At 38.9% G+C, this 16918-nt stretch overlaps 1 protein-coding gene across 3 annotated transcripts in view; it reads left to right on the top strand.

The window, feature by feature from the left end:
* Positions 1-14078, top strand: part of CPED1 (cadherin like and PC-esterase domain containing 1) — a 136670-nt gene extending 122592 nt beyond the window's left edge. For all 3 annotated transcript variants that reach the window (XM_018910186.3, XM_009086781.4, XM_050985354.1), the window contains exons 19-23: positions 4627-4847; positions 5109-5210; positions 5424-5511; positions 7357-7503; positions 11104-14078. In XM_018910186.3, the coding sequence (XP_018765731.1) occupies positions 4627-4847; positions 5109-5210; positions 5424-5511; positions 7357-7503; positions 11104-11331 (786 nt within the window). In that variant the 3' untranslated portion in view covers positions 11332-14078. The remainder of the gene's footprint in view (positions 1-4626; positions 4848-5108; positions 5211-5423; positions 5512-7356; positions 7504-11103) is intronic.
* The last annotated feature ends 2840 nt before the right edge of the window (positions 14079-16918 follow it).

Genomic DNA, 16918 nt, shown 5'->3' with positions numbered 1-16918 from the left:
CCCAGAGCACAGCTGCTGTCCCCCAACCAATTCCCTCCAGTTTTAATGTTTAGCATAATGTCATATGGTTTGAAATATCCCTTTGGCCAGTTGGGGTCAGTTGTCCTGGCTGTGTCCATGCCCACCTTCTTGTGCCATCCTCCTCTCTGGCAGGGAAGAATGAGAAGCTGAAAAGTCCCTCACTCAGTGTAGGTGCTGCCCAGCAACAACAAAACTCTCAGTGTCTTACCAACATTATTCTTATTCTGAACCCAAACCACAGCACTGTACCAGCTACCAGGAAGAAAATTGATTCTATCCCACCCAAAACCAGGACATTTGGTTTCATAAAAACATAAGACCACCTTGAGTGAAACAGTAACACTCAAGCTGATGGAGACATGAGAAAAAATGTACATGCACAGAAACAGTTTAATGAGGCCTTTTTTTGCTTTATGATGTGTTAGCAAGAATAGTCAGTCATATGTTTGTATTTCATACATAGTAAACAGGAAAATGTTGGAGTGCTGAGGTTAAGGTTGTTCTGGCTGAGTAGGTTTTCTTTCAGTCCACTTTTAATGTCAGCAGTGTTTTTTCTCTTCCACTTAAGGTTAATGAGATGCTGACTGTCTCGTTCTTAGGGGACTCCATATACGTGTTCTAATTGAATCAAATGAATTGTTCATCATAATAAAATATTATATCTGTATTATGTTGGCTCAACAAAATTCTCTGTAGCTGTGATTAATGACTTTTTACTGTTAGACATATACAAACATATTAAGATAATGCTTTGATTTTTGTACAAGATTGATTTTGTACTTTTAAAACTAGGCTCTAACAGGTTAGTATTTATCCAATTAGCAGTATATAGAAAGTTGGTCTCAATAGCAGGAGGGATATATATTTTGCTTATCATTGAGAAATACTAACCAGAGTTTAGTCTTATAATAAAATACCATTGAGTCATGTGTAATTAAGAACAGGAAATATGAAAAGGCAATATTTGCTGAAGTACTTAAAATTCAGCTGTTAAAATAGGAATTTTAACTTATGATTTCTTAATAATATTTTAGAGTTAAGTAGTGTTTTGAACCTACAGGTGTTTAAATTTCCCAAGTGTGTTTAATTTTTAATGATAGGTCTGGTTAAGAAGTGAATTCCACTATGCTTACACAATCCTGCAAGGCCTTTAAGCTATAATGGAATTTTTCACACAAAATATTTGCAACAGTGAAAACAGAAGACAGTGAAAGCATCTGTCTGTGTGGAAGTGTTGTTCTTTGTATGATAAAATGATAACCTTATGTTTGATCATTTAGTCATTCTGCAGACAACTGCCCCATCAAGTTGAGCAGTACATGACTAAGTCTTGTGCCAGACTTGTAAAAAAAGAGAGAGATGGCTTACTCTACACACCTAAGCCATTACGTTCCTCATTTATCTCACAGAGATAAAGGCAGAATCATCCCTGGAGCCTTTTGTTCAAAACATACTGAATCCTAAATGGCACGTGTAACTACAGTGAGTTCATCTAACTGTATAGAAATAAATGTGGTTTTAGTTACCATACATTCAATTACAGCAACAAATTATTTTAATTCATCAGAAGTCTTGGGTTAGTTGAAGGACATAGGTTTTCTTCCTCAGGCTAAACACCACTTATTTTAGCCTTCGAGTCCTCCAAGCATTTGCTAAAAATGAATCTGCTCTGACTCCTGTCCCCTATTTCACATTCTCAGAACATCAGGACAACAACAACAGTAATATGCTGCAGCCCACCTGATATTTTCACATGGTGCCCAGCATCACAACATTTCCAGACTAGAGCTGCCCCTTTAAGACATGAGCCTAACTAACTTGTTTCTTCTGGTAGGGGTTTCCTAAATGACTGCACATAGAGCCCTTCCATCTCCAGACCTGGCCAGAAAAGTACCCAGGGCATTTCAAATTCATTCACAGGTCCATTGTTTATACCTATGTAGGTATAAGAAAATTGCAAAGCCCTAAAATGCTAAATCATGTAATAGTGTGGATTGGGATGTGTGTATGTGTTTTGCTCTAATTTTGACAGGACAAAAAAAAAAAAAAAAAAAAAAAGCAAAAGAGATCTTAATCTTTGGTGCTCTGCAGTGTTTGACTCTTAGGAAATGTTTGGCATGACTCTTCACATCTCACCTGCTAGTGAATGCACAGTATTGGCAAAAAAGACATCTGTGCATCCTGTTCATTGACACTGGCCATGGTTCTTTTCTTCTTTTATTTTTTCCCATGGAAGTTGTCCTGCTATTTTAAATCAGTAGTAGGTGAGATTAAATCAGATATAGATAGTTAGGAGAAAACAGTGATGAGAATTCTAGTCCCACTAGAATGATGTAAAAACGCCCCGTCTAACAATTTTGTGTAATTAATAGCTGAATATGCTTCTTTGCAATTCCCATGTGCTGTGATAATAAAATGCTGTCAAATGACTCTAAAAGTAGAAGAGAAACAGTCTTGTATGTTCTACCAACTGCTGTATGTAGTAACTTGGTAGGGCCTGTTTGTTATTTTGCTAATGATGTGTTGGGTTTTTACAGAAATGTTCTCACCCACATCACAAGTTCATGATGTCCTTGCCTGCAAATATCTGAGAACTACTGTTTAAATAGATATGCATCAAGATACTCCAGTGATGGGCTTATGAAATGGAGATTAAATTGTCATGGATATAGACAGGCTGGAGAATCAAGAGATTTTGCAACCTAAAAGAATTGTTGCTTAAAACCTCAAGTTAACCTACTTTAGAATTAGGACATATTTTAAGCATGGACTGTCTTTCTACTTGTAAATAATTTTATGCATATATGTGTCTGTCAGAGAGAGAAAGAGGATATCCAACCAGTACTTCCATGGATCCAAGGATCCTTGACTTCTATGAGTCATGTTAAGCTTGATTTAAAGATGTTTCTTCTGACACAATGTGAAAAGCTGGAGATCCCCTTGTGTGTGAGAGAAATGCTTGTGCAATATAAACATGAACAGCAGCTGTTTAAGAATTTCCTCTATGAAGAGGCTTTGAGAAGTCCAGGACAGGACTTAGAAGAGCCTCTAGGAGCTCAGTGCTAGTTTTAATTTGTCTGCTACCACACATAATTTATCAAGGGCTTCTCTGCAGCCCACAAACGGGCATGGCATGGGAAGTTGAAGGTATTGTCCTGCCCATTCTTGGCCCTAACATCAGATGAGGGTGGGCTCATCTGAAATTCCTTCTCTTCTGTAGGAAGTATCATTGGTACGCTGTTGTAATTTATTTTTAATCACAATACGTTAGTAGTGGGAAATGGAATCAGTTTTCAAAACTGTGACATTCCTGAAGGGAATAGATAAATAGATGTGTTAGATGAGTACCACATTAAATCTCTAAAAAAAACTTTGGAAATATATCCTTAAACATGGTGTCCTGTGCAGTCTCAATTTTATTTGCATAATCAAATATTCAAGGTGGAAGTGGTAAAACATCAAACTCCAAATCAAATTAAGAAATGAAACAACAAAATCCCAACTTGCAGGATGCCAACTATCTGAGTGCCAGAGCTGAGTACTTCTGTGCAGAGAACAGGCTACTACCGTGTGATGGCTCTGTGGGGTTTCTTAATCCCAGTTTTACATGTTTGCTGCTCATTGTGGATTTCTGGCTGAGCTGATTGGGGTAATTGATTCTGCACACAGTTTCATTGGCAAACCATGGTGAACCTGGTTCTCCTACTCTTTGGACTTGTCTTCTATTACTTACTTCTTCATAAGGAAATGCTAGTCCTATCCACTCAAAATAGGGCAATAGCATTAAAAAATTCCCACAACGCTTTAGGTTCTGTGGTCTCCCCATACAGAGATGTTTGTTTTTTCAGAGAATCTACAGAATGAGTAGGAGCAAACCCAAATTTGACTTCTTTATTCATTTGCAAGTTTAGGGTATAGCAGAGACTGCTATACTTAACATACTTCTGTCATCCTGGCAGGATTTCTAACTCCCTTCAGGCCATGATGCTTTCTGGTGGTCACATCACACATGACAGGACTCTATTGAGATTATCTTCTACCCACATAACCCCCTTTCCTTTCCCCTTTGAACCTGCAGAAAGAACATCTCTTTACAAATAAGGCAGCAGCCGCATCCTTCATGGGGTGTAGGGGTGTGGGGGTGTGTGTGTGCTAGTTTGGTGCAAATTCTAATGAATGCCATTTATAGAAGACCAATACTCACCGTGCAGGAGCAAACCACATGAAAAACTGTAGGGAAAAAAATCAGGAAACTGCAAGCAATCATGAGAGCAAGTGTGTACTAGCAATTAGAAGTAAATATAAAATTAAGCAAAAGAAATTATCACCAAGGATGAAAGATGCAGGGCTAATTTTGCAGCTGTAGCCATCTGCAACCTGTACTCTTTGTATTTAATATACTTAATTCAGCTTTTTATTAATCAAATCACACAGATTTTGCTAAAGGACAAATTTAATATTGAGATGCCAGGGTACTGGCTGTTCACAAAGATATTTCTGGAAAATTATAAGAAGCATTTAAAAGCCTCCCAACTAGCTGTATTCTTTTCTTAGCTTTTGGCTTCTGGATTGTACAAGTTCTAAATCATACCTTTCCATCTGAAGATTCTTTTTATAGGTGATTCAACTAACAGAGGGATGATGTATTATCTAATTGAAAGAGTGAATAAGACTCTTCAGGAATGGCAGAAGACTCATGATGTTAAATGTTATCACAATATCAATGAGGGGAAAACATTTATCAGTTACTCCTACTACCCCCAGTTCTGGATGAATGCAAACCAGAGACCGACTTTTGAAAAAGCACTGGAACAGCTGCTGCAGAGGTACTGCACAAACTCTGTATCTCCCTTGTTTGCATTATTGTTCTATTCACAAATGTGTTTAACACGTTTTACAATTAAAGTCAGTAAACAATAAAACATAAGGTGCACAGATCATACTGTGTAGTTAAAAAATAGCTGAAAATTACATCAGGCCTCTGATCAGGGTGCCAGATACAGTTCAGTGAAATGCAAAGCAATGTAGTTAAAATGTTTGCCATCTGTTTAAAGCAACATGTGATGTTTTTCTTTTCTGGGTTTCAGATCACGTCCCCTGGAGAACACAGACCAGACCGTATTAATTGTAGGTGGTGTTCAGTGGCTTAATTCCAATCACCTGCAAATTATCCAAAAGGTGTTGAGCAGGTAATGCTATGTACTTGGTGTTATTCCAATTTTTGATACGGTAGATTATGAGAAACGACAAAAAAATTTAAACACACACTTTTCATTTGTGTTTTTTCATAGGCGTGTATTGAAGTGACTTTAAAAAAAATAAAACATGCATTGTCTTTTGATGTGTCTCTTAAGTAAAAAGTGTGTCATTGGTTGTTTTTTTTATTTTACTTTGCAAAACAGGGAAAATCTATCAAATATCCTGGTAATTGTCAAATCCATAGGGATGGGCTTTCACCTTCCAGTGGATGGAATCCATTCTCTGTCACAGGTAAGCTACAGTATATTTTGAGTGCATTTTCATGGAAGACTTGTAATTTCATCGTTAATTTTGCTGTCTGCTCAAAATGTGCTGTGTCTGCTGAGCACATTTTAAGTGGATCAAAGGAAGATTAATGTTTGTATTTGCTCATACTGCTTGATAGGGATCCAAACCAATTTCCTTATTTTATGGATTCTGCTGCAATCAGAGAGCCATTTGAGATTCCATGCATAGTCAGCTGTCCCAAGAACCAGAAGAAGCTCCAGTATGAATCCTGCTGCCAAAACTGAGAAATTGTTCTGGGGATAAGCAGATTGCTCTTCATATACATTGCACACAGGCCCTCCTCGGGCTTCCTCCATGGTTACTGATGGATGCAATTCACTTGTCTGGCTTGCACAACTCAATAAATCTATCTTAACCCACCTGTGAAGCCAGAACATTACAGAGCAGCTGGAATGTACCAGTGAATCCAGCCTGTTATTTGCATGTTAATGAGATGTTACAGGCAGTTTAAATCATATCCAAGACTCTCAGAGTAACAAATGTGCTCATTTCAATGCACTGTGCAACTCACTCAATTCAGTATTTTTATTTACAATTTGGACAGTGATTCTCTATTGAACACACAAAAAGTGCATGGATGAGGAGCACTAGAAGGCAGAACGGAGTAAATGGTGCCTACCAGTGCTGTGTGTCATGCTCCAGCTATTCCCAGGTGTTGAAAAGAGAAAATTACTGCCTTTCACAGATTCCATACAGCACTCCTTGAGCACTGGGACTAGTGCCCAAGTCTTTTTGCAACCATAACACACTGCTGTATTCAGCATGTGACTTCCTGCTACTCTCACCCTTCTCTTTGCCACAGATGCTGCCCTGTCTCTGATTTTGCCCATTATTTCTGTCTAAGTACTGCCTATCTGCCTTGTGTCTACCGAATGTCTTCTTGCTGATTCAAACAATTTTCTTAACTTATCTGGAGGACCTAAATAGAATAAAGTAAGGAAATTATTGTCATCAACACGAAGAAACATTTTCATAGCTCCTGTCATAGTTTCCAGCAAAGTTCAATCCTAGGATGAAGAGCTTCAACCCAGGGTATGTGAGGCAAGGATAGAGTATTAAAGGCTTCCTAAGAATTTTTCTTTTTCTTCTTCATTAAATTTACAAAACTCTAGAAATCAGCTACAGGTTATAACCAACATTATTTTCCCTTTCAATATTGGAATCATATGCCAAATTGCCCATGTGGTTTGTATGCTTGAGGCTTCAAGATTCCCCCAGCTACTCTCAAAGGCCTTTTGTCTGCTGTGTCGAATCCACTGCCTTGCCAACTTTATGGTTAACTTTTTTTTCTATTCTTGGCTTCCTGAAGTATATTTGAAATCATAATCTGTTCTTCAGTATAACCATATTTAAGATACCTATGGCCCTATAGTCCCTTCTAAGCAACTGCCTCAATGAATTTGATTTGAAGCTGAATTTTTCTTTAAAGGAGCATTTTCACCATTTGTTACAGACAAACTTTATAATTGGAATTTTTTTCTGAATTACACCTCATATTAATGAAGTACATGTTAAAAACCATTGCCCAAGATTTATATTTTAAACAATCATGAAATCTTCCTATATAAGAAGCTGCACATCTACTGAAAAGTAATTTTAATTTCTGAAAAAAACCCTACGTCAGCCTTGGACTAGCAGCCTTGTTCGAGAGTGAATTTATAGTAATTCATGTCTGTAGTATAATGTAATTGCTTATTCAAAATGCAGTTTTGCTATTTTTTTCCATGACATAATAACCTTTAAACAATCCTTCTGACAAGACATTGCAACATTTTATCTGGAATGCAGGCAGAAGTGCAAAACTTGTGGAATGAAAACTTGATTATTCTGGATACAGCAAAAAATTTGGGCTATGAAGTGGTTGACACCTTTGTCATCACCATGGGACGTTACAAAGAATTCCTGCAAGGGAAGTGTGGCTGCCATTTCCATGAGGTAATAGTTTATGCTTATATCATTCCCAGGTATTTAAGATATTTTAACTGTTGGATCTTAGAAACATGAAGGTACATGGTGAGGTCAGCGTCTGTCACTCAAAGTTAGGCCTGAATACAAATTGTGGGGAAGGCAGTTTGTATGGTGGCACTTGTCCATCACTGCTCCCAGTGCTAGGCCACCCAAGGACATGCTGAACTGCTAGAGTGGTGAAATAAAAATGAACAAACATACCCTTCTGCAAAGGTAACTCACATAAAAGGATGTTGCACAGTTTCCTGGTTCTTATATTATTTGTTATGTGTTACCTATCTCTGCTGCTTCTGCATGGACTCAGTTTCTCTTTTTACTCAGTCTCATGGGTTTTTGACCGATGCATTCCTAACTGAACAGCTCAGCACACTCACATCAAACCATAAGTACAATTAAAATGGAGCTTGAAATTGAAGAACCAATCTTACTGCTATGTATCTCTTTTCCTATGTCAGAGAAAAAATAACCTGGAATAGTTACACTGATCCGCTGGGCAAACAGAACTGCAGGCTGATTGCTCTCCCTCACACTGATAGTCCTGCTTTCTTGACTGACATCTATAGAATTTTTTGGGAGTGTTATCAGACTCAGGTGAGCTCATGTGCCACGCATCAACCACACAGCTGGTCTCCACCTCAGGCTCCAGGGCAGCCCATATGTTTTCAGGCCAGTGCCATGGCCTCTATCCTGCTTTGGACACAGCATCAGTAGGTGTGGTTAGTTAACCAGTCCTCAAATCCACTCTGCTCCATACTTGAGAGTCACAGACATAGCTCAGTCCAAATGAAGCTGGAAAAGAGGGAGTAAGTCACAGAGTAGATGTTTATGTGATTGATAAATAGTCCCATGGAGAAAATGCTTCCCTCCTTTTTACCCTGACCGTTGTATTGACCCTTTTTTGTCTAGAGCCCAGATGCTGATGTTTTTGTGGGTCATTGCTGATGTTTGCCATTTCCACAGATCTTGTGAACGAAACAGAGAGCTCCAAAATTAAATATTTCAAAAGCTTTGTGTTGAACTCTGTGGAGAAAACAGCAGGGCGTGATCAGTCATCAGCATTTTTCATGTACTGCTCCATCATTTTGTATGAGCTCATGTGCAGATTTGGTCTTGCTTCTCTGCTGAAGGAATCTCAACAGAGTATGTGTTTCTGGGGAGGATCAGGAGAGAATTTGGCTCATAGAGCTGTTATTAATGAGGCTTGAGAGGTCATTGTGCCTGAAAGAGCCATAGATATGCCCAGTAGAATCCATCATGCACCAAAAACCAGACTTGATCCTTGAGGAAAGCAAAAATAAAGTTCTTGAATTCTTTTGATACTTCATTAGTTTTAATAGTTTTGTCATCAGCTTATTTCTTCATCCTGGCAAGTGGAGTTTCATTAGGTGCAGAAGCAGTTTGCACAAGGAAAATGACATTTTGCCCCCAAGAACAGAGCCAAGAACACTGTGTGAAACCCCAGCACTTTCCATGTTTTCTGAAACCAGATGAGATAGATTAAATCTCATACTTTGTACTTTCACTTTCTTTCTCTTAAAAACTGGCATTCCTAAAGTATTCGAGGATGGCACTCCTGTGTAAATGACATCTGAGCTAAAGAAGGGCTGTGCAGGAATGGAGGACTGTCCATTCTGTGCAGTCAGAAAACAAGAACTGAAATGCCTTCAGCAGTTCTCACTTAGCTCCCACTCACTGGCTAAGAGAAAGCTATTTCCTCTGATGGCCTGAAGAATTGAGTTCCCACCAACCCATTTCAGAGGGTCTCAGGTGACCCTGATAGCATAGAAATCTCCATCTCTGTAGACTTTGCAATCTTTGCTCAGATTTCTAAGGGAGCTGGATTTTCAAAGGGATTATACTGAGCTGGGACAAAATATCTTGCATAACCCTGGTACTTGCTCCCCAACAAATTCTAGTTCTATGCACACATGAGAACTTGATTTTTTATCTACCTCATTCTTTGAAAATGCTTATGGACATTGGTCAGCACTATACAAATATATTACAGAAGCTATTTTTAAATTCAAATTGATTTCCTATTTTAATGGCAGTGAAATAATAATCCCTACACAGAAATTAGCAACCTTGGGATTTTTGTTTCTTAATAGGTGGCTGGCTGCTGATGGCTGGGTGAACATTAGATTGCATTCCTGGGAGATTATGCCTAACAGGAATGCAGTTTGGGTGATTGGTTCAAGGTGGCATCATTTTGAAATAATTGTAAGATCTAAGGCACTAATTTAGAAAAATGAATCTACAGTAATTGCATGAAGATAAATAATAGCCCTTGGCTTAGCTGTATGAAATTGATCAGAGGATGTATTAATTTTCTACCTGGATAATTCCTGGTCTGTTTTCAGTTCTTTCAGCTCCCTCAAAGTCTCTCTGCTCAGTCTTTCAAGCCTTTGCACATGTTATTTCTTCACTCATACCTAATTTTGTATGATGTATTTAATTTATTATGAGCTTCACTGCATACAGGAGTTTGCTTCTGATAGTTCAGTGACAGTAAATATACATTATATTTTTAAAAGCTAACATGCTTCTGCGTAAATATGTGCATTAATAAATGAATTCTGCATTTCCAAGTGTCTGCTGTGACTGACACAGCAGGAAAACTGATAGGCATCAGAGCTATTAACCATACATATCAGCATACATATACTATTTTAAAAATCAGTTGACCACCTTTTTATGCATTCTCTGGGTTTGCCACTGCCTGGGCTGAGGTCCTCTGTCCTGCATATGTGCAAGGTTCTAAAGTTCTGTCTCTCTCAAAGCTGCTTCATTGTTCATCAGTGGCTGAGTATTCACTGAGACAAGACCTTCAGCATTTCACTGGAGATCAGCCCCCAGTCGTTAAACTCCTGACAGCCATACCTTTCACTTTCTCACTTGTTAGTCCCATGAACAGGGTTTTATTCCATACAAGTTGAACACAATAATCCCAGAGCTTTACACATATTTCAGAGGCCAAGGTGAAGCATTCTTCAACACTAAGTTACTGAATCATGTTGTGGTTCTGTCCATGTGGTGTCCTGGGGAGAGGGATGTAAGTTGCCCCATAACTCCCTTTTTGAAGAAACACAACACACAATGGTTTCTGTCTTAATGTGAGGCTGGGCCAGGTTTGCATCAGGTTGTCACAATGAGGCATTCTCACAGGGCTCATACCTGAGACACGTTATATGTACCTCAAGTGCTTGGTATCAGATCAAGATTTAAACCTTTCTGCAATTTGGAGCAGTCATGGGTTTTGTTTTAGGTAAATTGTCTCTGATGAAGGCAACAGAGTGTAATACACAAAGACATTACAAAGTCAAATGACAGTATTATGGGACTGTGAATGTAGATTTCAAAAATTAAGATCTTGCTCTTTAGTTAGGTTGCAAAGTAACAAGTTGGCCATTAAAATAATGTTTATGAGCAACTCGCTCCTCAAAGTAAGGGTATCAGGACCTGCTTCTGCTTCGTGGACAACTGTCTCAGCATTTCTGTGCACACAGCTGTGTGTCTGTCTTTCTAGGTGCAGGCAGAAAGCACTCACATATGTCATTTCTTCTGCAGGTGGTGAAATCCAATCCCTCTGAAGACAGGCCACACATAACAATGACGTTATCGAGGCACTACACGCTGGGGAAATATTTCGACAGTCAAAGCAAACCATCACAACTGCAGGACTATGCAACAAATTCTCAGTCCCCCTATCATGTCCGCGGTCCAATAAATCAAGTTTATTCTGAAATCCTTCTCAGCAGGCTCTGTGCAAGTAAGAGGGAGTTTGTCAGCACATAGCCTCTCTTGGATGTAGCACCGAGACGGGAGAAGTGCCACTGCCTGAGGGACAATTGAAGGACCACGGTGGATTAAGATATGCTTCCTTGACTGACTGCATACACACAAAGAGAGTTTGGGACAAGTGGTATTTTCCCAAAAACCTTATGAAATTAAGATATGCCCTGGTGACTCTGTTGTGTGAAAGTGGAAGACGGAGGGTTGCAAAGGAGAGAAGAGGGGAAGTTACTTGAACTGTTGCCAAAGACTAGAACAGCTGTAGTTCAAGCAAGTGTGTATTATTGATAGCAAAAAGAGACCTATATATTCACTTGAACATTTGGAAAGGGCTGTTTTAGGTCTTCAGCACTATCTAGTTTTCTATTTATAGAGACACTGTAATATTTGAATGTATTTAGAAACTGACTACATTCCGTTTGAAAGAGTTTTATTTTATGTGGACAGGTTACCCTTCCATATTAAACCTTTTCTGTTGAGACACTTGGTTTATAGAATCTGAAAATGTCTATTAGCATTTTACTGGTGATGTTGAGTTTTGAACTCTAGTGTTTTTAGTGAAAACACATCTCTTCTTTGTATTTTAGATGAAACAGATATGTATTCTATTTTTTTGCATGTTCTGAAGCTAATAGGGAGATAGGTTACCTGTACTTGAGGTTGATTGAAACTGTCTCAATGTAACATGTAAATATAGTGAATTTGTTAACATTAATTTATTTATGGTCCCAGTTTAGGAGAGTGTCCATATGCAGGAAGAATGCTTAGATAAGTGCTTCAGTGTCTACCCTGGCCTGTAAGCCAATCAAGTATTCTTCCTGCACAGAAGTGCCATTTCTTCAATGATTTTTTATAAAATACTTGCCAATGTGTGAAGCCAGTACCAAAAACATAACAAAAATCCCCCTTGCAAGCACACATAAGATTTTCAGGATCTGGTAATTTATCAGTCAGAGGAAGTGTGTGATGTGATGGCAGCAGAATATACTGCCAGCATCGCTTGCTTGGCAGGGACAGCCAGTTTCAGTTCAGACCTTATCTGAGCTGCAGTTTCATGCTGTAGCCCAGCTACATGCCCAGTGCTTTCAGACCTTCTGTGGGTGACACCCCAGGGAGAAGATGTGTGTGTCCCCCCCAGAGTGCTGGCAGCCCACTCATTCACAGCTGTGGTGCCCAGTGGGAAACTGCACAGCCCAGGATTAGCAGTGGGTGGCAGGTTAGTGGCAACCCACAGGATGCTGTCCCTAAAAATTATCCAGTTATGGATTTTTATTCATCCAGTCACACAACAGGCAATCAACCACCGTGCATTAGAGAAGGGTGTTTTAACCAGGTAGGTGTAAGTCCGACAAAGGATCTGCTGAGTTCTGTGTCATGCTTCCCTGTCACAATTTTACATATAATCCTCCACTAGCATCTTCTTTGGGAAAGGAAGCCACAAACAATGTTGGGAATAAACAAATTATACCAAGGAACTACTCATCATCTTATTTGCCTTAGTAGCACACAGGAGCGCTGCCCTGTATAGAAGTAGGACTAGCAATTCATGACACAACATTTAGTATTTGCCTAAGATCCTGCATCCATCCACAGTTTGTGTGCCCAGCTGTAGTTTTGTGAATTTGTGCTTCTTCAGGTAAGATATGTAAAGTTATAATAGGAAATTGTCATGAAATATGGAGTTTGGCCTCCTAGGTGATAGAGAATATCCTCCAAACCAGGATCTGGCATACCTAATTTAAGACACCTTTCACTATATTGAAAAAGCTCCTAACTTAGATAATGACAAAATTAGTGTAATTGTGTGATTATATCTGTTTCTGTATAATATGCTGCTGATTGTGTACAGCAAACATCCTCAAATTTCAATGTAAGGTTTTCCCTGGCATGGAGATCTACATGAAAGATGGGTCAGGAGCTGTGCATAAATACTGAAAATATCAACATTTGGTTTTGAGCAATATGATTATCTAAAGAACATAACTGTATGCAAATGATGTAATATATTCTCTTGGGTGTGGAAATACAGAGCTGCACAACCTAAAAGCTGAAGGATAGAATATCATCATTAATATTAGTAGATGCAAAATGCAGCCAGATGCCTTTGGCATTAAGATGATCGATGATAGGTATATTACAGTTCTGCTTCTGATAAGATTTTTTTGTAGCTCATTTAAATCCACATGCTGTTACTGTTATTGTTCTGTACACAAATGTTTTTAAGCCATTAACTGGTCTTTTATGGTTTTTTCTTTTTTAGCTAAAACCTATTGCTGAAGCATCAGCTTAGTGATGAAAAGAAAAGAGCTGACTTTGTTATACTCTAGTGGATATCGGTGAATGTGCAATTCATCAGTTCTGGTTTCACCACAAAATGGTTTACATGTGCTGTACACCCAGATGTCTTAATGTTTTCCAAATCCTGATATTTTTCAAATGTATTAAGTGTATATTTTCCTGTGTGCTTTCTATTTTTTACATGTCTATGTACATTCTTGTGTCTGTACAAAGTCATTGATACAATTTGCAAATTGATCTTTATTTAAACGAGTTCTTTGAATAAGCTGTTTCCAACACTATGTATGATTCACATAGTCTTAGGAATAAACAAAGGATACTAAGCTACATTTTTGTTATTTAACTTTAAAATATATCTAGTATCTCTATGTATGTGAAAGATGAGAGTTGAGATTCACATGCAAGGATTGCTTGCTCATACGCATTAAAATTTATGGATGAAGACAATAAAAGGCTTACTGTGTTTGAATTCCAGTGAGAGCACATGTTGCTATCTACAGTTTACTCTAGAATTATTATATCTGCTGTGACATTTTGCCTGACTAAACATGAAAGTGTTCCTATAGTCCACATAATCTACCTTAGTCCCATTAGTTGCCATTAAAATAGCAAAGGACCTGGTCGTCAGATTGCATTCCACCTCCTAATACAGGCATGAATGGCCCTGGAATCTGTGGTAGGATTGAAATATTTAGTCTGGGGAACAAGAACTCTGAGAAGTGGGGTTTCCTGCTCAGTGTCTGCCCAGCAGCAGGCGGAGCTTAGAACAGAGCTAGGACATTCTTAAAGCTGCAGGCAGAGTAAGAATGTAACTGTGTTGCAAAATAAATAGTCTGATATTCAAAGGAGTAGTCTCAGTTATTGCATGCCTTTAGCTGAAGCTGGAACACGATTTACCAGTGAGCTACAACTCCTCACCTCTCATCTAACTCCATAGATGTTGAACAATGAATTGGGTTAGAGCAGGGTACCTGGCCACCATGATCAAGTCCATCTTAATAAATATCTTTGGATTAACTGACTGACTTTGGAATAAAAAATGTTTCCCTTTTTGTAGGGAAATGCCTTGACAAGTCCTCTCTGTCATCAGAGTTGCCAGATTGCAGGGTGCTGAAAGAATGGACTGCAAATACAACATTTAACATTAGTCTTGGTATTCATTTGAAAATTATAATCTTTAGAATAATCTCTTTCACACTGTTAAATACAAGGCCTTTCTTTTTCTCTTCTGTGACACATTAAAGAGACATCAAAGTAAGTTTATTATTTGCTTAGTGGGTGGGGTAGCGAGGCATCAAATTACCTCAAGGTTGAAATAACCACTAATAGTTATGATTCTGTTGCTATGTTGAGCCAAAGAGAATGCTTTGAAGATGCAGATATGTATGATATTAAGTTGACTGCAGTCCAGGGATCTTCAGATTACTCTTTTAGAGTAAAGCAATTTTTAGAGGTGTAGTGAACTATTTGGCACAGACCCAAACTGCTAAACAAGTCTCTGTAGGGTCACACAAAAAATATGGTCTTACCTTCTTGTTTGCCTGCTAGCTTTGCATCTGGCTTGTCTTACCTCACTGACTATCTGCACCTGCTCTACTCCACATCAGCCTTTCTTTCAGATGACCTTAGAAATTTCTGTTTTGTCAGACTAGCAGCTTCTGGAAATCTGAGATATAATTGTTGCAAATTCATTTTGAATCCTCAAAATACATTTTTGTCAAGACTAAAAGCACTAGAACACAGCAGGTGTAGAGCAAGCCTCTTATCTAGGGCAGTGATTTTCTTTGATGAATTTAAACCACCTGTGTTGTAGTTTTCAGTAGCACTTAGCTCTTCATGGAGCTTGCCTTTACCAAGCAAAAATCCATCTTTCAAACTCCACTGCCATCTTTACCTGTGTAAATCTTCCAAACACCAGAGCAGTCTGTGTAAAATGCAGGCATAGATATTTATTGGTGCTGGTACATGTCCTGAAGTATTTGTTGGTGCCTTCACCACTGAGCAGAAAAGCTCTGACTTCACAGTAAAAAGACACTGGTAATTTTAGGCTTGCTTGCCTGTGATTAGATTGTACTAAAAACAGTGCTGCATGTCAGTCTAGGCCAGCACCTGGAGCTAAGTGTCCTAGAAAAATACTCAAGTCATTAACTGCAATGGTCAAGATGAGCCTGTGGGGTCACACCAGGGTCTTCTGCAGCACAGGTTTCTGTTGTCATGGACTTGTCCCATTTCTGTGTTTTTTCATCTGTCTGTTGGGCCAGCTCCTGGCTCCTGTGGGCAGCCCTTCCTGCAATCCCTCAAGCATGTTCAACAGCCCTTACAAGGGACACCACAGTAAGCAGCCCTGAACTGAAGATCAAGCATATGTTTAAATAAAATCTGAGGTCTTTATGAAACAGCATCTATTAAGCATCATCTTCATTTCCTCTTGTACTGAACTTCCCTAATGAGGAGCAGGAGTCACTCCCTTTCAGCTGAAATTCAAATACCAAGGTGTTTTCCCAGCTTTTGCAAACTTTTTCCCCCACTGCTTGCTTGCCTGAAATGGAGTGAACTGCTCTGCATGCTCCTGCCTCATAGAGTGAGTTGTGTTCACACAGTCACTGCAGTGGGCATTTCCCTCCCGTACCTCATTGTGGGGGCTACATCCCCACAGCAGATGGTGTTTTCAATATTGTGATTTTTTTAATCTGTTTTGAGCAGTCTATGTGGTTAAAACAGACAGCTCAGTGTCTGCCAGCACCACCTGCCCCTGTGCTGCTCGAAGGATGCTGAGTAGACTCTGGGCAAAGACAAGACTGCAGAACTAAAATCCTTGAGTAAGGAATAAAAAAGACTCAGACACCTCTTGACAAAGTCAGGGCAGTTAAGAAGAGCTCACTGCAGATCAAGTGTGTGAAATTAATGTTGTCAGGAGCCCTTTAAAGTTGGTAAATTATATGGATTATTGTGAGGGTTGGAAGACCAGATCTGTGTTTGGCAGAGTTTCTCACTTGCCACGTTCCAAAAACATCTTTTATATTTTCTTTTGTTCTTGTCATTATCAACTTCCATATTTCTTTTATGATTCTGTGGGACTAAAAAGTTTGAGGTAATATTTCTACTCTGCCTGAAATGATTGTGCAACCTCCCCAGATGGTAGTCAAATAATCTAACAGATGAGAGAAGTTTTATTACTTCTGAATGGTATTTTTCCTTTACTTCCATACGCCAGCTCCAAAGTTTCTGTATATTTACAGAGAGCTTTAGTTATGACTATAGCTCTAATGCCTCCAATGTATTCAAAGAAACC

This window comes from Serinus canaria, chromosome 1A (genome assembly GCF_022539315.1).
Source record: "Serinus canaria isolate serCan28SL12 chromosome 1A, serCan2020, whole genome shotgun sequence".
Classification (NCBI taxonomy): Eukaryota; Metazoa; Chordata; class Aves; order Passeriformes; family Fringillidae; genus Serinus; species Serinus canaria.
This window is presented reverse-complemented; position numbering and strand designations above follow the sequence as displayed.